This window comes from Stegodyphus dumicola, chromosome 6 (genome assembly GCF_044657685.1).
Source record: "Stegodyphus dumicola isolate Sdum_Otavi_A_Nest chromosome 6, ASM4465768v1".
Classification (NCBI taxonomy): domain Eukaryota; kingdom Metazoa; phylum Arthropoda; class Arachnida; order Araneae; family Eresidae; genus Stegodyphus; species Stegodyphus dumicola.
In genome coordinates, this window is record NC_140773.1 from 137,370,027 (window position 1) to 137,395,890 (window position 25,864).

The window sequence follows — 25,864 nt, forward strand, 5'->3', positions numbered from 1 at the left end:
ACTAATTTCTCTGGATTGCATTTAGTTGTATATTATTTCAACATGAGGCATAATCTTATAAAAAAGCTCTAACCAAAACTAGAAATTATCATCATTTAGATATTTTAAAATTCCTGTCGCTTTTGCAATAGTTTGATTTGCATTTGATGTTGATTGAATTTCAGTAAGGCAATTTTTTAAAGGTTGCAAATTTTCATGAACTCTGTCCATGGTCCGTATGATGAAGATCCACTTTGTGGAGGAATACGACATGCGTGGAGTAAAAAGAAATCACGTTCCCAACAACATGCCAGAATTTCGGCACTGCAAGAGCAACAGTGCTTTCTCTCCCTCTCCCTGGCTCGGCATGCTGTTTTCTGTATGCGCATGCGCAGAACAGCGAAATACCATGTCACTTCAACTGTGAAGCGTGCAGTTCCAAACAAAGACTTGTACTTTTTTCACAAACTGGTGGATGGCTACTGACATTTAGCTTAAGGATTATGTATTGTAAACGTATAAAGAAAAAATTAAAGACTATATTAACTATTAAAAATTATAATAAGAGGAAATAAGGGGTGCTGCAGCTCCACAGTGCTCATTACGAGCCGCCACTGAGTGAAAATGAATTAAATGTTATATAGTATATAGTCCGAGATACAGAATGATCCCAATGATCCTGTGTTTTGGAATCATCAGTTGAAAACATTTATTTTCAAAGGAGGGCAGCCTTCCCAAAGTTAGGTACAATGACATCTAAAGGGGGCATGAGCCTGACAATCAGTATTTTGTCGCACATGCCAACCACACTACAACATCTCGATACGCTCATCTCTTAGTTGGATGTACTTTTAATATGAAAATAAACTGTCAACTTTAAGACATAATAGCACGCCGAATAAATACTAATTCAGAAGTCAAACAACAAAAATCAGCATTATATTTTCCAATATTATTAATCAAGCAGTTAAAAAATTCTCATCTCAACACACTAAAACGCACACTCTTGTTTTAGGAGATTATAAAAATTCTGTTGTCATTCTCTTCTTCCCATCAATTAGCTATAAAGTTGCACATATTTTGCAGAAATTTAACTTTCGGGTTGTTTATTCTCCCATCAATAAAATTCTGAGTTCCATACTCAAGGACCCCATTCCGGATATTAATTCTTGGGATATTTATAGGATTCCTTGCCAGTGTGGTTTGATTTACATTGGCCAAACTAGGAGAGCCTTAAAATTTTGCATCAAGGAACATGAGGCATATGTTAGAGAAAAGGAAACACAGAAGTCTTCTGTTGCTCAACATTGTTGGTCCGAAAATCACACTTTCAATTTTTCTGCTGCCAAAATTATTCAAAAAACATCTTCCATCGGAGAACTGGATTTTCTAGAGGCATTTCACATTCAAAAAAATCTTTCTGTTCTTGTTAACTATCCTAATTCCAATCCATCTTTGCCTTTGGCCTTTAAAGAAATTATGTTTTAGTTCTGGTTTCACCAACAGATGGCGCCACTTGCTTATTCTTGTCCAGGCTTTTTTATCTTATCTAATCATTATTTCCTATCTTGTTCATTTGCGGTTTTGCAGCTGAGGATGGTGGTTCGGTAAAACCATCGAAACTAGTCCTGTGAAAATTTTGAAAATATAACGCTGATTTTTGTTGTTTGACTTCTGAATAAACTGTCAACTTGTTAAGTTATATTTTTCTCTCGTCATGATGAGTTTGGGGAAATGAGTTGTTTGCTGCAAATTTGAAATGTCTGAAACCGGATGATACTGGATCCTTTGTTCAGTCATCTGAAAAAGGGCTCGAAACTTCATATGAGTTATCTGTGCTCATCACAAATGCCAAGGAAATTCATATTGTTGGAACCCTGCCTGTTGAAAGCAGCTGATATTATGCCTGGACTAGATAATAAACAAAAGCTTTCACAAATACCACTTTCTGACAACACTGGGAAACACTGCATTGGTTATAAAAAATCAGTTAGTGCAGCCTTTGAAAGAATCAAATTTTTTCTCAATACAGTTGGACGAGAGTACAGATGTTGTAAAATGTTGTCATATGTAAGTTTTCAATATGTTGTCATATGTAAGTCATATGTATAAGCCAAATAAAATAAAAACATCTGCCCTGAAGATAAGGATAGTGCTGACAGATCAACTTCCAATTCATTGCGTGTCGTGTCGTTTTCCTCCCCCCGCAGAGCAGCGTGAAATTGATAAACATATTTCGGAATGATAAGATAATCAAAGGATATGCCTTTATCCATTTTTTGCAGCAATTCCACTTTCTGTTTAATGGACTTCGAAACATACTTTCGCTTTGTAGATCCTTTACATATTAGTAAATATATATCGAAAATTCTATTTGACATAATTGAAAGTTCAAGCTTACTTTTATAAAATTGCTCTAACAGTCTGCAAAAAATAATAAGCCAGATCCAATTCGAAGATTAAGGAACAATGCAATCTGCAACATTAACTGAATTAGATAATTTTAGCTTAACTTATACCGTCCGTTATACATTAAACGCGCATGCGTAAATGTATTAGGCACATGCGCACACGCATATTCACAGCTGTAAAGGTCTTACGCGTGCGCGTAAATGCCTATGCGCATGCGTCAATGCAACGCATGCACAAAAAGTTTGTAGCTTTGAGGTCCTGATTATAGATCATTCCGGATTATGGGTGTCCGAATTAACGACTTTTGACTGTATACTGTGAAGCCTTGGCAGCTAAGACACTTCCAAGTAATTTCAACAGTGTCTTACAATTATGCAGCAAAATTGTCAATCGTATTAAAAAGATTTCTTTAAATACCCTACTTTTTATGACCCTTTGTGAAGATTTGGTAACGGAATATAAAACAAGGTTATTTCATAGGGAAGTGCACTGGCTTTCTAAAGAAAATGTGTTAGCAAGATTATTTGAACTTTTAGGTGAAGTGATTCGGATTTTGGTAATTCAGAATCATACTGAATTGTATGTGGAATTCCAAAAGCCAAGTGTTCAAACTGTATTGGCTTATCTATCGGATATTTTCGATTTAACTCGGTGAACTTGAAATTACAAGGTGGAGATTCGAGCATAATTTATCAATGATGGAATGCCACTAGAGCATATAGTGATAATTTATAAATTTAGGAACATAAAACTTTAGTTTACTGCAGTTATTCCTGCTTTCCCAAATTATTTGGAATCCTGGAAGAAAGGTGCTTTAAAGAGATTTTTAAGCATACTGATAGTAAGAATGAAATATCAAATCATTTACAGCAACTCACTGATGAATTCAGACATTACTTCCCTGGAATAGCAGAGAAACACGCCAATGGGACAATTAAAATCGCAATAACAAACTTGTATTTAGCGTACATAAATTAATCGATTTCGAGGACAGCTAATGTCCCTCCTCATCAGGAGAACAAAATTACTAGAAAGTGGGGAAAAGAAAAATAAAGCATTGGCAAAGGAGTCTCGGAAACATGTGGTTGTAACCGTATTTTTAATCAGATTAAACTCAGTAAAAGTAGGCAGCCAGCGTATTCTGATTCAAAATCCGGTTATGACCACATGTGTGCTGATCACGAGCACATGTTTCTGAGACTCCTTTGCCAGTGCTTTATTTTTCTTCTTTTTCCCCCTTTTCTAGTAATTTCATTCTCCTGATGAGGAGGGACCTTTAGCTGCCCTCAAAATCGATTAATATATGTAAGCTAAACACAAGGTTGTTATTGCGATTTTAATTACTTCCCTAATTGGGTGGAGGGTGTCTGGTGGTCCAGAAGTCCAGATTTTGCACTTTGTTCTGTATATCTCTGATATTTTTGTTATAATTAATATGTCTGTAAAATTCAAACATCTAAATTTAAATTTAAAATAAAACTAAAAAATTTTTAAATGTAAAAAACATAAAATATAACTAATATAATGTATAATATAATAAAGTATAAAATATAGAAAAAATCCAGACTTTTGTCTCAGAAAATTAAGAGATTTTATTTAATACCGCATTACGTGACTAAGCTGCAAGTTAAAGGCTTATGCAGTTTATTACATTGTATTATATAACTTCATAAGACTGAATTCTTAAAAAAAATTTTTTGTAATGGATATCAGTTTGTTTATCAGATTTATTGTTTTATTTTTCAAAACTCTTACAGCCTAATTATTGTTCCTTTCACTCCCCACCCTTGTTTGCCTTTTTTATAATTATTAAAGTAAGTATAAAAAGGGCAGTTTAATGATTAGATTTTTTTTATCTGTAATAATTTTGGTAGATTTTAACTATTTCTTGCACAATTAATAAAAATGTATTCACTATTGGTGTATAGTGATAGTATGTCTGTGATATCTTATTTCATAATTTTTAATATAAAAATACAAATTACTTTTACCTGCAAAAGCATTAAAAATTAATAAAAAGCAGTCTGAAAAATTATCTCTTAATTTTTTATATGATTTCCTGTTCTGGTCTGAAACAGAGTAGATAGTTTTTCCAACAATCCAAAAGTTTAACATCAAAATATTAGAAATCATTATGTATAGCACACAGAACTTTAGTTTTTTTTTTTTTTTTTTTTTTTTTAAGTACTAGGAAAGATACTAAATTCCATACTAGAACTCTCTTATTATTAGATCAGATCTTCTTACCTAATAATGCATAATGTAGTTATATGTGTTTGTGATTAAGATGCAAGTAAAGATGGCCTGTTCTGTTTCATGTGTAAGTAAGCACAGTGATTGATGGCAACACTGTCGATGTGATATTTGCCGACAGGCGTACATGGAAAGGTTTAGTTTGTAGTGTTATTTTTCTTCAACTACGAACTAGGAACTTTTCTGTGTGTGCTTGTTTATTCTTATAATGGCTCTAAAGTAAGCTTTTGGTATCATCTATCATTCTGTCTTCCTCCTGTTTCCCCCCCCCTTTTTTTTCGTCTTGGCATATATATATATACATGTAAAGCTTTTCTTTTCCCCTGTCAAGATGTCTCTCCATATGGCAAGAAATGGTCTCATTTTACAAGAATCTTTAATTTCTTAGCTTTGCTTGTTTTTACTAATAATAAAAAGTTATCTGAAAATTGCTGCATTATATGATTTTATCAATTAACATTTATAAGGTGAAATGCTTTATTTCATTGTACCATTTTGTTAGTAAATATTCCTGTTTAAATTGTTTTTTAAATGAAAATAATTTGTGCAACATCTTTTTCACTCTGGCTGTTATAGTGTGAAGTGTGTTTATAAAGCTGTTCAATAAACACTGGCACAAAAACATACAAATACATTTATTTAATTTGATGGTTTGGCAATATGTGATGCTGAGCCTACTCTATTTTGCGTAATGTAATTTCAGCTTGCCACTGGCAATATGTGATGCTGAGCCTACTCTATTTTGCGTAATGTAATTTCAGCTTGCCACTGCTGTTATTCTTTGAAAATATGTTCGAAGCTATTTCATACTATATGCCTTAATCATACAAATATGTGTGCATAGTATTGCAAATACGTAATCACAAATTATCTGAATAAAGCTTCCATTAAATTTTCTGCTGGTTATGATAGCTTTTATGGAATATTATCTTTGATCAGTTGTTACAATACTAGTTTAGTAATCTCATTATCTACAGTGTTAATTATTTGCAGTCAAGAGAAAGACAAATTATGATAGTTACAAAACTAAAAGCTTTCATAATTTATTGTTTATTCATACATGTTTATTGTTATATTTATTTTTTTATTGTTTGTGTCTCTATTATTTAATATTCGATTTCCAGTCTTTTGTTGTCCCTTCACTTTAGAAACCTTGATTGACTCATGGGAAGCTCTGGGGGCATGAATATAAAAAGGTTACTCTGTTTGTAGGAGATAGATGAATGTTTACTATAGTTTATTTCCAGTAAAAATAATAAAACTTTCATTCATAAATCCTTGTTGGTACAAATTATGATTAAATGTTAATAACTGATAGTAGAACTTTAGCCTGGGTAGCTCATATGATAGCCATAGCACATAACATATTAACCTTGGAGCGAGACATATATGCATAAATTGCTCACTACATTAAATAAGATTTAAAAAAAGTTTACTACAGAGATTTAAAATTTACCACTTAATAAAGCCCACGTGGAAAGGTTAAGAGGGTGTTTGAAGCAATAAATGACACAAATATGCAAGAAATGGCATTAAATCATAATCTTTAAGGGTTGACAATGGAGAAGCTAGTGGAGGTTTTACAATTCTGAATGACCAGCAGACATAAAAGGGTAAAACAAGTGGAAGCTAATAAGCAAAATTCCTCAATAAAATTTTTTTTTAAAATCTTCTTTGGCAAAGCAGTTGACTTACCATGTGTTTAAACTTAATCATTTTGTGGAAGAAGAACTGAAGTTTAAAATATGCCCTCAGAATTTATGAGCACTGTGTTAAGAATCATGCAAAGACTTTTTTGAAAAAAAAGGAAACGAAACTTATAACACAGTTTCTTTTTAATTTTGTTAATGGCCTAAATATTAATTAATTTTCATTGTTAAACTCAATCAATAAATTTAAGTAAACCTTAACTTTGTGTCATTAGCAATTCAGTCCAAATTATTTAAATTTTACTTGAATGATTGCTCTTGCACTAAACCCATTATCTACATGTCTTCATAGTTTCATTATCTTAAGATCACTAGAAGAAACTTACATCAGTGGATACAGGATGAGTACTAGGCTTTCTGCCATTTGATGCCTCTTTAAATCTTAAAATTTTGCCTTGTGTAAAATTTGCCACATGATATATTCAGTTAACACGAAGCTATCATTAGGTGCACTATTCACTTCAGAAATTTGATATCCATTTCTGATTCTTTTTTAAAACTGAAAACATAAACGCTTTATAGTGCAGATTCGCCATATGCCAACTGAATTATTTTCTAAGTTTATCAAGGCTAAAATAAAATAGCATAACAATGTTCACATCCCTGTTTTATATTCAGACATACAAGGTGATCATAGAAAAACTTCTGATATCCCCTATCACTTGCCTTTAATACATTAGCATGTATATGTAATTTATAGCATGCATAAGTGGCCTATTCACTTAACCAATTCAAATGAAATTTCAGATATTGCTATATGAAGGTATGCATTCAATATTGTGATAATTCAAAACAAAATAGCTTTCATGGATATGGTTACGATTATAGAGTCTAGTAAGATTTCTTTGATGTCAAGAAACTGGAAAAAATCCATGATGCCCTCGTCAGGATTTGAACTCTAGACCCCCCGAATACATGTCGAGCCTGCTTCCAATTATGCCATGAAGGCTTGCAAAAGGAGGGAGAAAGTACTTTATATATTCCCTCCTTTTAAAGGGCGACTGGGAATCAGGGGACATATTTGCCCAATCCTGATGGCAGTGGCGGTGGTGTAGCTAGGGTGGGGCAAGGGGGAACATCTGTCCCCGGGTGCAGCATCCAGGGGGCGCCAAATTGATGATACACATTTCAGAATGAAATGTTTTCCATTCTTGGAACACAGAAAGGCGCGCAAAATCTTAAGGTGTCCCCGGGCATTTAAAACCTTAGCTACGCCTCTGCCTGATGGTGATGAATTATCATCCTCCACCTTTTAGTTTGGGTGCCACATGTAGAGTCTTGAAGAGTTTTGTTTTATGTCAAGAAACTGAAAAAAATTGGACTTCACCAGAATTCAAATCCTGGACTTCCCAAATATGTTTTGAGCCTGTTTTCAGTTATACCACGAAGGCATACAAAAGGAGGGAGAAAATACCTTATATGGTGAAAAAATTTCAAAATTTTTGAATGGCAACACCCCTTTTTTTCCTGCATAAATTGATCAGTACATTGAAAAACTATAAATTGTGCTGATATGTTTCATGTAGGATGAAAATTGTCAGCATGAAACATTTACAAAGAAGAGCATTATAAAGGACCAGCCACCATACAAGAGAGGAGAAGGGGGGACTTTTATTGGAATTTGCAAGTTTTCAATGTATGCAATGTTTCAAGATAGAGGCATCTCCCATAACTTTGCAGTTCCGTAGCCACCACAATCCCCCAGTCTGATGGATTTCTGGTTCTGGAGTTGTCTGAAATTTAAGATGTACACATTAAATCTGCAAGATTTGTCAGTATGGAAAGAGGCCATAAAATGTGAAGTTATGCAGATTCTTTCTGTGATGTTACATTCATCATTGTTGTTAACAATCTCCTGCATGCAATGTATAATTGTCTGCAAAGATGGGCACATTGAAAATTTATAATTCCTATCAAAGTTTTTCCCTGTCTCCTCTCTTGTGTTGTCATTGACCCTTTACAATTCTTTGCAAATGTTTTGCAGTGGCAAGTTTTGTCATACGTATATTGTTGTTATTGTCATGTTTATGGTGAAGCCTATTCGGATAGTGCCGTGGGCAAAGATGCTAGCCCTGCAGTCTGCAAAATGTTGCCATCGTGGAGGTTGTCTCTTAAACAAGACTCTAATTTTTTAACAATTCAACAAGAATTTGTTCATGGGTATTCAGTGAGCTGACCAATTTGCGCTGGAAAAAAGTGGGTGTTGTGATTTAAAAATTTTGAATTGTTTTTGCTGTAACTCTCTATGAGAACAATATTGTTTTAAATCATCAAAAATCTTAAGTGCACATTGTCAAATAGTAATATCTTACGTTTCATTTTGATTGGTTGAGCAGATTGGCCAGTAGGAGTTCAGATATCTGGAAGTTTTTTTATGACCACCCTTTATTTCAAAACAAAATTTACATGTGTTGCAGTACACAGTGAAATTTAAACAAACTATTTTAATGAAAAATTTGAATATTTGTTCATCCCGGCCATTTCTTTCTCCAAACTAGTCTCCACCATTAATTGATACCACCTTTATTATTTTACAGATGATAGTGCCATTGTTTATTGAACAACCTGCATATATCACCAAGCAAAGTACTCCATATTATCTCATGATATTATTATGGAATTCTATTGGTTGTAGAATGCATTTCATATCCATTGTATTATATATATATTTTAATTTTCTAATTTGTCCTTTGACATAAAAAATTGGATATCTCTGTGTGGAAACCTGCCTTTAATACATTAGCATGTATCTGTAATTTATAGCATGTATACATCTTTCAAGGAGATTTAAAATATATGTGTATCTATTTGTGGTCTTCCAAGAGTATTACAAGTCCTGTTTTATACTGCTTCTTTAATTTAAAAAAATAACTGTTGTGTCAGCTGAAAATTCTTGAATTTAAAGATAAGTCATTATTTGCACTTTTTAAAATCCTGTTTGCTGCTTATATTTTTTATACTTTCTATATGCTTCCTGTGCACTTGTCATTTTTATAAAAATTCTAACTGTTGATATAAGTTGAAAGTTCCTACAGTTTTGAAAGTAATAACAGTTTTGTTACTTATTCTGACAGTCTGTTTCTGTAAATTTCAGCATCTACATCAAAAAATACTACAACACAAACAAATTTAGAAAATGATTTAAACAGCAGTAACAAAACAACCACTGGTACTGGAACAACATATGGCAATATTTATGGCAGTCTTGACCGTAAATTGAAAATGCTGAATGTGGGAAATGGTCATGCAGGGGGTGAAAGACGAAGGACTGTTCAAACGAGCAATGATCTTCATGATTATGCTGAGATTTACACTCCAAGCAAAGAAATCATGGGTGCTCTGGATCCTGATTTGGACATAAGGCCTCCCACTCCACCACTACATAGGTTTCCATCATGGGTAAGTGCTTGATATACCTTCAAAGCCAAATGTAACTGTTTAATTTCTCAAAAACCATTAACAAATGTAAGTATAGACTGTTACTTAAGCCATTTTTCTCCTTCCAAATCATGGTAATGACAGCTGTAGAAAAAAGATTGACTAAATTTGCTAAAATCCTTGTTGTAGTCATAAAAGAGTGGAAGGTTGCTATATCTCTGGAGTGCCTATTTTAAAGTAATAGAATATAGTGTAATGTAACAAGCTGTCAGTATTGCAGCATGCAAGATGATTTTGGTCTCTTTGTACAAACTTTGATATGAGCTAAAGAAAAATAAAATAAGCTTTTTTCCTAGTTTATCTATATTTACATATGTATATTGTACTATGTATATTAATTAACAGATAAATAACACAAAATCGCATCTTTCCGTAGTGGCAAACTTACTAATAAAAGGGAAAAAATAAAAGTTAAATCAAAAGCAAATTATTTTTCAGTTTTGATTTTTATTTTAAAAATTTTTGTTTTTCCTTTCCTGTTAGAAAGTTTGCCCCAGTAGTGTATGCTTATAATAAATCTTTTGGTGTTGCATCATATGAATACTTGTCCCTTTCCTTGGGATTCATACTAATGATATGCGTACTTTGCTTACTGAACAATCAAAATGAAGTTAAAATCTTTTAATTTAATTAAAATTAAGCTGAAATTTAACCAAACCAAATAGCAGTAAAATAATATTGTACGTTTCTGCTGAGAAATTAACTAACTTTGCTATTCTTAATTTCATCTCATTCTATAGTACTATAAATATGTGAATGTAAGCTGATAATTATCGAATACCAGACTTGCATCTTACACCAGTTCATGTGTATATGCTAAATAAATGTTATGCCAAGAATAAAGGAGTGTGTCAACCAGCCATAACTGCATTTTCATCATAACCATCCAGGAAACATCATAATCATTACGTCACCACAGGAAATTTTTGTCATTACATATATGTATGCACATAGTTCTTGCATGTGTTATTTGTCTTCTGAGTCCTCGTATATAACCTAATGCATACTTTTCAAAATTTCTAATCATAATACTTAACTCTTTATTTGCAGCATTTGATGGTACACCTGTCAATAATAAAATATTAAAATTTCGAAATGCTTTATTTTCCTTCGAAATGCTTTAGTGTTTTCTTGTACGGACATATATATGTATAAATTTATATAATTGTATAAAATATATAAATGCATTATTTTGTTTAGGAATCTAGAATTTATGAAGTGGCTGTGAATGGTATATCCTTGTCACATGATGCTCTTCACACTTGTCCTATCAGTAAGAATATTAGTTTAATATAACATCAGGTTATTTCTCTCTGTTAATGAGTTTGGTGTGTGTAACATTCATATTTTACTTTATTAGTCTGTTAACTACAAATTCAGTTATGCTTTAAATTTCAACTCACAATTGCAATTGTAAGTAGTAAATATGCATTTAGTATGTTCAGGTATAAAATATCATGACCTGCATTCTGAGCATTTCAATCTATTTTTAAAACTTTGAAATTTCTGTTTAATAATTGTTGTTTAACCCCTTAACTGCCGCTTGCGTATATATAAATATGCGCCTTGCTCAGCTGATGCGTTAACTGCCCCGGGCGTATATGCAGGGGCGTAGCTAGAGGGGGCATCTGTCCCCGGGTGCAGAGTCCAAGGGGGGCCAAACTGATGTTACGATATTTTAGAATTAAATGTTCTCCATCCTTGGCAAGCAGTAGGGGGCGCAAAATCTTCAGTTGTCCATGGGCGCTGAAAACCCTAGCTACGACTTTGCGTATATGTATGCCCTTCCGAAATACTATCATTTGCTTTGCGCTGCTACCAGTAAAATCATTCACAAAGCTATGCAACACCGCAATGACCTTGACAGAGTATACAAAGGATGATACTATTTCAGAGAAGGGGGAGGAATTGGAGAGGGGGATGTTTCTGAAACAGTGTAAGTAAGGCTGCGCAGTATTGGCTTGTTTTTCTCATTTTGAGTGAAACGTTTTTCTTTTTTTATTCTGTGCCTTCTGTTTTCATTTACTGTTTGTAGTAGATGCCAGGAAGAAAGGTACAATGGATGTTTCAAACCCACTTATCTTTTTGGAATTATTTTTTGATGAACTGCTCGTGCTTCATATTGTTACTGAAACTGGCCGTTTTGGAGACCAGTATATGAACTAACATCCTGGAAAAAAAAAAAAAAAAAAAAAATCAAGAACAAAATCGTGGCATCCAACCAATTCAGAAGAAATATAGGTTTTTTTTTTTAGGTATAACACTGAAACCTGATATTAACCCTTCACTATTGTGAAAATAAATTGAACGAAACTCTATTTTTGGGGGATCTTTTTTATTATACAAACATAGTTTTTATTATGCTTTACTCTAAGAATAAATTTTTGTGCTTTCATTTTTTTCTTGTATTCTTTATTTTGTGAAAGTAAACAGTTTTTAGAAAGTAAAACTTGCACTTATTTTCCTCCAGTACATCAAATAACTAACTACGCACACCTGTGTGAAAAACGGTGACACTGGGGAATGAATCTTGTATGTTTTTCATGGCAGTTAAAGCATTAAAACTTAGATTTTTCTATTTAATAATTGATTTTTAACTGAGAATAGTAGAAACCTGGACTCTTTCAGTTGCCATTTTATTGGTGACAACGCAATAATTATGAATGATATTTGTCATTTTAGAAGTATCCGATAGGAAGACAGAAATTATACCAAAACGCGTGCATAAAATCACAAGTAAATTAAGAAATATTGCAAATGTTAACTTGTTTCTCTTCTGTAATAAAAATATTGATAATAAAGAGTGTAAGACTAAAATGTTGCATTTTCTATAAAGAATTTTTTTAAATTATAAAATAATGAACAATAAGGTTTTATTTATTCGTTATTTCACATTTTTGCCTTCCTATTGTGACGAATTCAAAAGGCAAGAGGTAGCATAAATAAATTTATTTGGGTTCTTTCTAGGCTATATGCAAAAAAAATAAAAATACATAAACTTATACAGTATTGTTCTCACAGTAGGGTGAGGGGAAAAGAAATATAACCAGTTCCAGACAGTGTGAATAAAGTTCCTGTTTAGAACTCAAGATGAAAGTTTTTGTTTGGAAATAGTTCAAGCTGATGGTTGGTTCAAGATGAGACTATTTAGAATTAATCGACTCTTGTGGCCGAGCTGAAAAAACCGAGAGAAGGTTTCTGTCTCCACTTACTGCAACTAATTCTCACTCGCTCTTCTTTCTGGAACTGTGTTCCATCATTTTGTTAAAGTTGTTATGGGTATGTTGAAACGAATCCCAGGATCCTCATTTGTCCGTAATTTTTAGAATTACCTCTTGATTGGCGAGAGCACTTTGATTAACAACTGGATATGATGAAGACAGCCTGGGAAAAAGTCCGTGAGAACTGTTCGGTTCCAACTGGGGACTCAAACCGGGTGGTCTGAGACACTGAACCAATAAACTGATGAAAGGGAAGGGAACAATGTCTCCTTTTGAAGAACTATAAGAGGAACAGAAAGCTGAGATTGTTTTGTGACTGCTGGTCACTTCCTCTTTCCGAGAATTCGCTAATAAATACTCTGTCCGTGGGAACATTCATGATGGTCATTCTTTTTCTGAGAACTTTGTGATGATTGATAAAATAGTTTAAGACGTTACAGCTATATTCCTTCCGCCTTAGGAAGAACTTTTCTTGAGTTTAGACGAGAGAAAAGTTCACGTCACTTCTGCACTAGTTCGTAAAACAACATGCAGAGGGTAACTATCTCTGTCCTCTAAATAATATGCTCAAGCACATTTATACAAGAACACTGTGACATTCAATAATAATAATAATAATAATAATAGTGTCACTAATAGATAGTTAACATATATGTCAATTAGGCATTACCTTCAGAGGCGAAAACTTAATAAATTCAATACATACGAGGGTCGGAACTTTAATAGTGGCAGCTATTTATTTACAAGGAATACAAAAGTGATTCATGTCACCATGTTTTACAGTCCTTCAATATAGTCGCCAGCATTGTGTACAACCCGTTTCCAACAATGTGGAAGTCGCAGAATACCTGTAGCAGCGCCTGTTTTGTTGGTAGTTTGAATGGACCGGTCTACTGCCGCAAGAATCTCAGGAACAGTTTGAAAGCGAGTGCCATGAAGTGGTTCCTTTATCTTAGGAATTAAGTCATAGTCACAAGGGCTTAGATCTGGGAAGTATGGTGGAAGGTAAAGCACTTCCCAGCCCCATCGCTTGAACAAATCAGTCACAGCTTGCGCTGCATGCGGCCGAGCATTGTCATGCAAAATGAGAGGAGCGTTCTGCAGAAAGTGTCGCCGTTTTTTTCTCAAAGCTGGTCGGAGATTGTGCTCCAAAAATGAGCAGTTATACTGCGCAGTGACGGTCTGCTGTGGGGGAACGGTATGTGTTAGGATGACAGTATCACAGTCGTACACGAGAATCGCCATAACTTTCACATTGCTGGGGTTCTGACGAAATTTCGAACGCCGTGGTGACCCGTGATGACGTCATTCGTTTGATTGGCGTTTCAGTTCTGGCTTGTACGATCGGGCCCAAGTCTCATCCAGCGTAATGATACGGCATAAAAAAAGCATCTCCTTCACGCTCATAGTGCTCCAGGTGGGTTTGGGCAGCATCGTATCGTAGCCATTTCTGCATTTCTGTCAATTGATGTGGAACCCATCGTGAAGCAATTTTTCTCATGGACAGGCGTTCCTTCAGAATGTGCAGCACAGTCGTATGCGCTAATCCTGTTTGTCCGGCCAGCTGACGAATCGTTTGGCAGCGATCACTGTCCATTAGTGCGGCAACAGCTTGCACGTCTGCATCGCTGACACTCGGACGACCTGGCCGCAGCATGTCTGCCACATTTTGGCGTCCTTCATTGAATGCTTTCACCCATCTTGCTATGGTTCTGTAAGGCAATGCAGATTTCCCGCAAGCATCTTGAAGCCCTTGATGACACTGTCATGCTGTACGACCTCTGGCACATTCAATTTTTATCCAACATCGTTGTTCTTGTTTTGAAAACATCCTGACAACACTTACTTTAGACCGCGAGACAATACAAGGATTCGTTCTTCGCGTCACTCCGCATGTGCGTGACATAGGCAGGACGAGTCATTTTGCTGAGAGGTAAGGTAGGTATGTAGTTCACGTGTGGTATACGCGATATTCTTTGGTTTTGTTGCGTAGCATTTTTTCAGCTGTGTTGCCACTGTTAAAGTTCCAACCCTCGTATATATGCACACATTACAATATGCTTAACAGGAAACAAATTAACCTGTATATTAGTCAGGTATGATATTTACACAGTAGAAAAAAAATACATATCAATAACGGAACAATCACACCCTAGCATAGAGTGTTTCCTCTAGACGACTCAGCCCATCGACATTTATTTAGCCTCATTGGGCGATAAACAACCTCAAAGTTGCAAGGCTGCAACTATACTATAAAGCTAAGGAACACAATAAATCCTACATAATTCTAAATGGACCAACATGCAATATACAAACACGAAGTACTATAACAAACAAAACAAACCAACAATTACTGTACTCAAACAAGTTCTCGGCTCCTATTGGGACCTAATTCAGATAAAATCTCAACTTATTTGGTTCATTTTTGCACTTCCGAGCCTTCATTATGTCTGTGAGTTTTCCACTTACGGTTAAATTTTTTGTTCCTATCTTCCAAACTATACTATAAGTTAAGGAAAAATCACGATTCCTGAAAAAGTTACATGTAGAATTTTATGAAACTTGCCCACAATATACAACACATAGTAAGGTATCAAATAACATAAAAAGAAATTATCAGACAATTATGGTAGTATAGGAATTAGCACATGTATAAAATGAACAAATTGAAAATGTCAGTTTGGTATAGTAAAAGTACCTTCAATATGGAATATAATCGCCTCTAGAAGCAATATAGCACATTCAGCGATGTGTGATGCTTTCAATTATGCGGTCTATCAGTTCCATAGGAAGCGAGAGCCATTGCTCTTGCAAAGCAGATGCAAGCGCGGCAAGTGTCTAAGGGGGTGGATTGAGAGCACCTATACGTCTCCTTAAACCATCCCAAATGTGCTCGATCGAGCTGGCCACTCCACGTGCATAATTGTTTCCTGTTGAAGATAATCATCTACGATGCAAGCCTTGTGTGGTCTTGAGTTATCGTCCTGTAACAGGAAAGCATCACCTATTGCCCCGGCACGTGGGTGCACATAAGCATCAAGGATGTCATCTCTATAAACATGAGCATTCATGGTTCCCCTTGGAAAAACATGGAAGTGTATGCGTCCACCCAAAGAGATGCCATCCCAAACTTAGACACTGCCTCTTCCGTATGCATCTGTTTCACGGATGTTTGACGGATGATAACAGGTTCCAGGTTCTCTCCATCTCAAATAACGCCTTTTATCATGTTCTAGACTAAACCTGAACTCATCCATAAAGAGAATAGCTCTCCATTGCTCAGGCATCCAGTGGACATGTTGTCATGCCCACTGCAAACGGTCCCTCCTATGGCGTGACTTGAGCGGCACGCAAATGGTTATTTGCCTCGCATACAGACTACCTTTGTGAAGCCTTCTATGCACAGTTGACGCTGACACCAACCTTCCGCTGACTGCAGCAAGGGAGGATCTAAGAAGAGTCGGAGTAGGGGTTCTATTCCTGAGTGCACATAATGTCAAATATTGGTCACTGGCGCTTATCGTAGCAGTTGGCCATCCTTGGCTGAACCTCTTAGGTGCCGAATCTGTGATTTGAAATTGCCTCCAAATTCTATGAACCACAGAAGGATTCACATTTAGCCATCTGGCCACTTCTGTTTGACTTTGTCCTGCCTCTAGTCTCCCAATGGCTTTCTATCGTAGTTCTGCAGGCAAATGATGCCTGGAGATCATTGTTACGAATTGGCTATCTCAGATTTCTGATGTCACTATCACAGTGAAATATGTGGGCTTGCTCTCAAACATGGACTTTTATGCTCCTCGCAGATGACGTATTCCGAGTGCAGCGCCACTAATTTGCATATTGGAGTTTTACTCGGCTACTCTTACTTGGCAACATATTCAAATTTTACACGGTTTGGCTTATTTTTGAGTGAGTTATTGCTATTTTTGTGATTTTTCCTTAATTTATGATAACCAGTGTACTTTGCCAGTTATCTGTTCGATTTTGATGTTGAGCTTCCGATTTCAGAATGGCAATTCGTGAATGGAAACACTGCAGGGTCTTCCTGCACTCCTTTCTTTCCGAGTTCTTTCTTCTGGGATTCCAGACAAAAATTCGTCCTGGCGGACCAGCGTCTTTTTCTTAGAAAAGTTTCACTTTCTTCGTAAATCTAAAGAAGCCCATGCACTTCGTGGGTTAATGACAGCTTTTGTTATCTTGATTTGTCCATTTCTTGACCTGTTATCTGTATGGTGAGGACACTTCACCCTTTCTTTGCCTCGGGCCTTAGCTGAGTCGACAGGGAAACTTCCCTTCTTTTGTTTGGGTTAACGGCTGCATCTCGTCGGGGCATTTTCACTTGTACTGCATTATCTTTACCAAAGATCTTTATATTACGGTCAACCAACTGAGCTGTTCGATTACCCAATAAGTAATATTCCTGATTGAGATCTTGGCTAATTATTGCTGCTTTGATGATTACCTTCCCAAAATTCTCTCCTTCGAATTCTACTTGTGCAAGAGGCAACCGAACTGGTTGTGAGTCCAAAGGTTGCTTGATCAAGACAGTTTCCTTTAACAACATTTCTGATGTTACATGATCCCTTCCTATTAAGTCAGTAGTGGATCCAGTATCTCTAAGCATTTTAATCTTTCGATCATTGACTTTCACAGTACTAATATATGGGTCAAGCCACATGTTTGGGGTACCCAAAATATCCAAATTATTTACGACTTCGATGGATTCCGTTGTAGCTTTTAATCGCAGGCACTGGTATCGGAGATGATTCTCTGAATCTAGGTGCTGTCTATTTTTCGAAAACGTTTGACTTCCATTTCTCGACAGTCTTTCCTTCTGCACCCTCGTCACCGCAACATATTCGATCTGTTGGTTCACCCTTCTTCCTTTCCTATTTCAGTGCTTTTAACAAAACCTGTCAGTTTTTTTTTTTATGGACCTACATACTTCTTCATATTCATCTAATTTTCTGACTAATTCAGAGGAAGATATTATATTCGGCCAGTCGTTCACGAATTTCGCCGTTTATGCGACGTTTTATTTGGTCTGTCAACATTAAGTCTTTTAGCGAATCAAAATCTCGCACTTCCACTCTGTTTAACCACTCATCCAGATAATTCCTCAGCTCAAAGGCAAAATCTTTATATCGAGTACCTGCACACCCCTGGTGCTGAACAAATTTAACCTGAAAAGCCTCTGGGCTCAACTTGAAATGTTGTAAAAAATTTTCTTTACACAAGCGTAGTTATCGAGCTCCTTTTCCGGTTCCTGTAGAATAATAGAAACAATGTCCATTGGCAATAAAGCCATCAAATGCAGTCTCCTTCGTCTACATATGCTTTGCGAGCCCGACGCTCAAACATCGCTAAATAAAGAGAAATATCCGATGATTCAGGATTATATCTCTGCATTAAATTTTGCAATTCTCTTATTGACCTAGGAATATTATTCTGGGAATTTTCTCTGACATTGAGTGCGTTTGTCAACCTCATTCATTCCAGTTCAAACTCTCTCTCCCTTTCCTTTTCTAGTCTCTTCCTTTTTTGTCCCCCCCCCCTAGTCTCTGCTATTCGGCTTCTTCCAGCCTACGCTGTTGTATCCGAGTTTCAGTAATGGATTCTAGCGTTGCCTCGACAAATTTTTTGTCATAATGAGGACTCTACACAGCAAGGTTTTTAAGATCTTGTATTTTTACTTTGGAGGGAATCTCTAAACCTAATTCCTCAGACAGATTTATGAGATCCTGTTTCCTACCCTTCCCAAGATATGGCATATTTCGAATTCCAAAATTTCAGATCATACACAAAATAAAATAGTTTTTCAAAAGTATTAGCTGCTTACTGTCAAAATTTTTCACACTTTAGAATTAAATAGAATAATGTAAAATGACATTGCAGTTTATAATATGCTTGACATAGACTACTATTAAAATCTTTCCCACTTTAGAATTAATAAGAATAACACAAAATAACATTGCAATTTATGATATGCTTTACACAGACTACTTGCGATTAGCAAAATGTTAAGAAGTAAAGACAATTTAGAGCAAATAATTTCAGCTTACAATTTTAAATAAAATATTTCAGCTCGAACAGGTAATAATGCTCACTACAATAAGCAAATTTCTAAAATACTTTTCGAAAAAAGGAAAACAGAACTTAATTTATAAATAACACATGCCTCTTAAATTTGAAAACTGGACATTAAAATTAGGTTTCTCAAAACCATTCATGGTTACGAGTGACCTATCAATTTAAACATATAAATCTGACACAGCAATTTCACATAATAAAATAAATATTGCCTCTACAAAGGTTAATGCCCAAATTGACTTACCCCGTTTTGCAGACAAGCAGACACACATTTTTCTAATCAATTCAGAAGCACTTGATCATAACTTTGGCACTATTTGTTTCCTTTTTTATATCGCTAAAGAAAACACACCTTTTTTTTTCCATTTAGCGGGGAAATCACTATTCACTAAGTCAGCAAATCACTTCCTAGTAGTTGGTGGTTCTTTCCACAAACACATATTCAGAGATAAGATTGCTGAAACTTGCTATTGTCCACAAAAGAGGAAATTTCCTTCAGGCACTTTTTGCACACAGTTTTTCACACTGTCTTTGGTGTAGCTCAGTGCTCCGCAACCTTTTCTCACCTGCTACGCACAAAATATCTTTCTGGAATTTTGTGGCACACCAAAAGCTAATGTATATATGTATTGATTTATACACAAAATTTACAATAAATTTTTGTTTTTAATTTGAAAAATGTACAATTATAAAACCATAACATATTTATTTATATGCAATCATAATAATTATCAATGTGATACCTGCGCTTGCTTCAATGAACACAAAAGTTTTATATTCAGCTCAGTATCTGACAACGCAACACGAAGTTCTTGGTCAAGATCTTTTAAGCATGACCGCTTATCATTTTTAATTAATAATAGAGCTGGAAAACTTTGCTCACATAAATACGTCGTAGAAAATGGAAGTAATGTTAAAATTGCTTTTTCGGAAATATGAGGATATTCTTTTTTTTTTTAAATTAAAAAACAAAAATTCTTCAATTTGATTGGTTTATTTCAAATTTTTAAAAAAACAGTTTTAGAGCTATTATTTTTAATTAAAATGGTCTGAAACCAATATATTTCGTTTAAATTTATGTTTAAAAAAAAGTTATATATTTTTGAGTTCCGAGTTATCAAGGAAGTGCCGAAAAAATTCAAATGCTGACACACTTACAATCACACACACAACAGTGAAATATATAAAAACATTTAAAATAGACATTATTAAGGGGAAAAATTGTCATTTTGTATTAAATACATGATAAAAAATTGCAAAATGTCAAATACATGTATTTGATTGCGGAGCACTGGTGTAGCTGAGACTACGCGGGGAACGGAGAAGTTTCAATTACTTTTTCCTTCAGAACATCCACTTAGCTGCCACCATTTTTACATATAGCCTCTATATGTGTGACGAATTCAAAAGGCAAGAAATTTATTTAGGTTCTTTCTAGACTATATGCAAAAAAATAAAAATAAACTTATACAGTATTGTTCTCACAGTAGGGTGAGGGGGGAAATGAAATATAACCAGTTCCAGACGGTGTAAGTAAAGTTCCTGTTTAGAACTCAGCCAAGATGAAAGTTCTTGTTTGGAAATATTTCAAGCTGATGTTTGGTTCAAGATAAGACTATTTTAGAATTAGTTGACTCTCTAAGCCGGTGGTTGCCGAAGAGCAGGATGCTCTTTGTAAGGTAGCGGCGAACCTGGCTACTCTGCTGTAAATTTCTTGGTAGAGATATTAATATCGCTGTACACAGAGTGAAGCAAAAATTTGCTAGTGGCCGAGCTGGAAAAACCGAGAGAAGATTTCTCTCTCTACTTACTGCAACTAACTCTCACTCGCTCTTCTTTTTGGAACTGCATTCCATCATTTTGTTCAAGTTGTCGTGGGCGTGTTGAAATGAATCCCAGGATCCTCATTTGTCCATAATTTTTAGAAGTGCCTCTTGATTGGCGAGAGCACTTTGATTAACAACTGAATATGATGAAGACAGCCTGGGAAAATGTATGTGAGAACTTTTTGGTTCCAACTGGGGACTCAAACCGGGTGATCTGAGACACTGAACCTATAAACTGATGAAAGGGAATGAAACAATGTCTCCCTTCAAACAACTATAAGAGGAACAAAAAGCTGAGATTGTTTTATGACTACTGGTCACTTCCTCTTTCCGAGAATTCACTAAGAAATACTTTGTCCATGGGAATTTTCATGGTGGTCATTCTTTTACTGAGAACTTCCTGATGGTCGATAAAATAGCTTAATAGCTTAAGACATTACACTATCATCTTTATATATTTTTCGATAAAAACTTTCTCTTTTTCTGCTAATTTTATTTAAATTTGTTATTAACTACATTTGCACTCTTTACAAAAGATATATATGTCATAATTTTTGAGCAATTGTTCTTATGATAGCTAATTTTCAGATTGTATAGCTATACCATTTTGAAATATTAGCATTTGCAGTAGTTAATAATTAAAAGATCTATTCGTCTAATTCTTGAATTATGTTTTTATCTAGTCAAATTTGTTTATTTTTATAGTAATATTTATTATTGTACATGATTACAATGACAAATATAGTGTAGTTTTTATATTATTTATGTATGTAATATTATTGTTTTTGCTTTTTATAATTTTAGTATGTCTTGCATTCTTTGTATGTGTACCATTTTTGTGAATGCTTATAATCTTTGTGTACTAATTTGAAAATACATATAGATAGCAGTTTAACTTTTAATTTTATCATTTACTTATACTGTAAAATAATCATGAAACATAATTTTTGACTGTAAAATAGCTAACGATTTTCTTGTTCTAAATTAAATGCATTAATTTAGACTTATTTTAAGAGGTAGTGAATGTATTTGATTAATATTATGTGTATTTTATTTTATTCTTCTGCAGTTCCCTCTCACAAAACCAAAAAGACGCCAGATAGTTACATGACTGATTCATTTACCGATATGAGCATTCCGGTTTATGCTATGGTGAAAGGCGTATGTATTTTTTAGATGTGCAGATCAAACTTTATTGTTTGCTAAAAATAAGGATATGTATAAATATTTTTTAAACTATAAATGTATTCTCCCAGAGAGCATCGCAAATTCGTTCGGTGCCATTCACGGGTGAATCTACTGATTCATCAGATAATGAGGACACTCGAATCACATCTACTCATACCACAAGTGGGGAGACTGAATCTAGTGCATCTACAGGTAGTCCGGGAAGGGGAAACAAAGGAAGCTCTAACCAGAGTCCTGCAAAACATAGTTGTACTTCTCCTACAAAATCTGTAAAAAGAGGTAATTTATTTATTTATTGTATATATATATTAACATTTGGTTGTGCAGAAGGGGCCAAAAAACTATGTGTAAAAGACAAACATATTTAAAATTGTAATACTGAATTTAAACAGTCATCAGACATAATTTGAAATGATTTGGGCTCTGACTGGGATTTTAGAGAATTGCTTTTACCTTCTACACTGTTATGAGTTAGGAATAGTTTTTAGTCAGTGTTAAGATCCTAATGATTTGATGTTAGTACTTGATTTGCTTGATTACAATCTGATTGAGTGCAGCCCCTGTCTTAGATTGAGCAGCAGGGCAGCAATAGCAGGATTTTTTTTATCCTTGAAACAACTTAAGCTGTAGAAAAGATTCAAACTGGGGACTTGTTTAGTTATTGAGAGCACGAGTGTCTTAACCTATTGGGTTGTGCAAAACTAGGAATCAGTTCAGTTCTGTATGAAGCACAAGGCTTAAACTATTTGACTTCAATTGACTGATTGATTTGAACATCATTGTATTAAGTGATCCTTCTACAAATTTTGGATGGATTATTGAGAATTAGTAAGTAATTCAGTTAAAGATGCTACCATTAAGCCATAAATAGTTCATTTAGTTCAAAAGATATAGCAATTAACATCCTGTTGGAATTAATGAGAATATGTGAAATTTGCTTTATAAATTTTATATACTTTCTTAAAAGTCAAATTACATCTATTTCGGTTGTGTACTGTAAAATATAGATATAAATGAATGGGAAATTTTGCATCATGTAGTAAATTTTAGTAGAGGTTTAACGCTTAGTGTATTGTATGTCTTTGAGTTGCCTTTAATTACTTTCATAATATTAAATGTAAAATGGACATATGCCTTTGTAAGAGATGGTAACTAGTAAGTTTTTTAAGAAATAGTAACTAGTAATTAGTTATTGCTTCAGGAAATAATGCATTATAATATCAGAAATTCACATCGCTTGATTCATCATCGTGGTGTGAACTCAAATATCAAATTTTTGAATGTAAGTTTTTGAAGGAACTTCTCATAGCAAGAAGTTTTTTGTGTTTATCATGGAAACTGCCTCAAGAAAGGGAAAATGTACTGAAAATTATGTTTATAATAAACTGGTCTCTTCAAACATTGGCCCACAAATTGCCCAGCTGTAAAATCATTGAACCCTGGTAGTTTCAACATGGATTCAATTCCAGATGAATAGGCTGTCTGCATGGGCGTTTTTGTGACTTTCTTCATCTATAACATCTATATGAGCTAGTTTCCCTTAGAAAATCTTTCACATAGCCCTAGTGTGCTTTAATCAAACAAAACTGAAAAACTCTCCAAACATTATTTTATAAGTAGTACGTAATTTTTATTGTTTTCAAACTTGTGTGTTTGCATATTTTTTAAACATTTTTTCTTTTATTTTATATTGCATAAATTTCTATGTTTTTGTAGCACTTAAGATACTGATCATGTAAACTTGGAACACACTTCCCCACTGTGATTTTAATGCACTTTTTTTCTGTAAAGAAATGTAACCGAAGAAGCATAAGAAGCAACTTCTTTTATTGTTAACTTTAAAATATGGTTAATTCAATGGATACTATACATTTTTAACCTATTTCATATTGTACATAATGATACTTTTTTAATATTTAGATGCAATTTTACTGGTATATCTCACTGAGCATTATAGAAAAATGTCTTCTCTCTCCTATTTTAGATACTTCGACAGAATCTGTTTTATCTGATGATTACGCTATACCACCAGATGCTTATGCTGATACATATAGCATGGATTCTGTAGAACAGACAAGGCTATCTTCCATAGTTTTAGAAAATTCAAAAAAGGTTATTTTTTTTTTCCTAATGACCGTCTTCTTTTATAATTGCAATTTAATTTTTCCTTGTTTCAGATGAAACACAATTAAGTACATTCTTAATGGAATTTCATTAACATCAAATAATGTCAAAAGAGCTGATAAACTTATTATTATTAGAGTACTTGCATATCATCTATTGACCATCATACTACTTTATTAAGCCCTCGAATTTTACCATCTGTACTACTTTGTTAAGCCCTCAGATTTATTTTTTCGGATGTTTAGAAAAGCTATGAGCACAAATTTCAAGCATGTAATTTTTCCAGTCTATAACAGTTTTGTTGGTCACATTCAGTTGACCATATCATGCCCATCAATACACACCTTTTTTAAGATAGTGTAACATCTGGTTTATGTTAGAAAACTTCCAGTTTCTCTTTGGAACAAACAACAGTGTTTGCTGAAATGTCTGAAAAATGATCAAGGAAAGACTCATTAAGGACACACACACCCCTTGGTGTTGTATCCAAATGCTTTGTCAAGAGAGATGAAAAATGCTGACTGTTGTCTGAGAAATATCGAACGAGTAAGATGCATCACACGTTTAGAAAGCTGAAGTATTTCTCCTTCTGTAATAATGCTGTAATTTTACTTTTTAATTACTAACCAAGAAAGCCTATGTTAAGTTTTAAAATGAATATGAAAAAGGACAATTGGTCTTAATTTTTTCATCAGAGAAGTTTGGCAACATAGGATCATATAACTTTTTTGAATGCAATCCTCTCCTCACTGTGAAAGGCAAGCTTCAAGTTTATTTTTTCCCCCAAAATGCCAGAAAATTACAGCAATAACAGTTAACTTATATCTTTTTTTATATATAAAAACAAAAAAAGAATCTTCTTGAAAATCCATTGGATTGCATTAAAGGAAATTGCAGATGTTATGAGTGTATCATTATGTCACACTTATTGATAATTGATGTTAAATCATATTGTTGGTGACAGTTTCACAGTCGATGGGATAATATGCTAAGTACCATAATTACTACTACAATGTACATCCAGAAAGTAAGTTCCGTTTGGCAATAAAAGTAAATTGTGTACAGCTACAGAAAAGTTATTTATTGCACAAAATTCAACAACTCTTAAACTACTTTTCCACATAACTGCCGAAATAATGCAGGCATTTGTCATAGCGTGGCACAAGTTTTTGTATACCTTCTTCATAGAAATTTGCCGCCTGTGTCTTCAACCAGTTGGAAACAGTTTCTTTCAGCTCGTCGTCATTGTTGAAGTGTTGACCGCCAAAGAAAGACTTAAGATGTAAGAACAGATGAAAGTCGTTATTAGCGAGGTCAGGGCTGTACGGAGGATGGTCAAACACGTCCCAGCCAAATCCCTGTAGGAGGTTTTTCGTCACATTTGCATTGTGTGGTCGTGCGTTGTCATGAAGAAAAACAACACCTTTTGACAGCAATCCTCGACCCTTATTCTGTATTGCGCACGCAATTTCCGAAGTGTCTCGCAATAAGCATCTGCTCTGATTGTTTGACCACGCGGTGAGAAATCAATGAGTAAGATGCCTTTCCAGTCCCAGAACACTGTGCACATCATTTTTCGAGGTGTCAAGATTTGCTTCGTCTGAACCTTTGATGGGGATGA

The 25,864-nt window shown here is 34.5% G+C and overlaps 1 protein-coding gene across 5 annotated transcripts in view; it reads left to right on the forward strand.

Moving 5' to 3' along the window:
• LOC118186759 (uncharacterized protein CG43867-like) overlaps nt 1-25,864 on the forward strand; it is a 285,190-nt gene that overhangs the window by 171,244 nt on the left and 88,082 nt on the right. For all 5 annotated transcript variants that reach the window (XM_085818919.1, XM_085818917.1, XM_085818921.1 and 2 more), the window contains exons 9-13: nt 9,448-9,752; nt 10,992-11,064; nt 22,001-22,092; nt 22,188-22,398; nt 24,104-24,231. In XM_085818919.1, coding sequence (XP_085675045.1) covers nt 9,448-9,752; nt 10,992-11,064; nt 22,001-22,092; nt 22,188-22,398; nt 24,104-24,231 — 809 coding nt within the window. The remainder of the gene's footprint in view (nt 1-9,447; nt 9,753-10,991; nt 11,065-22,000; nt 22,093-22,187; nt 22,399-24,103; nt 24,232-25,864) is intronic.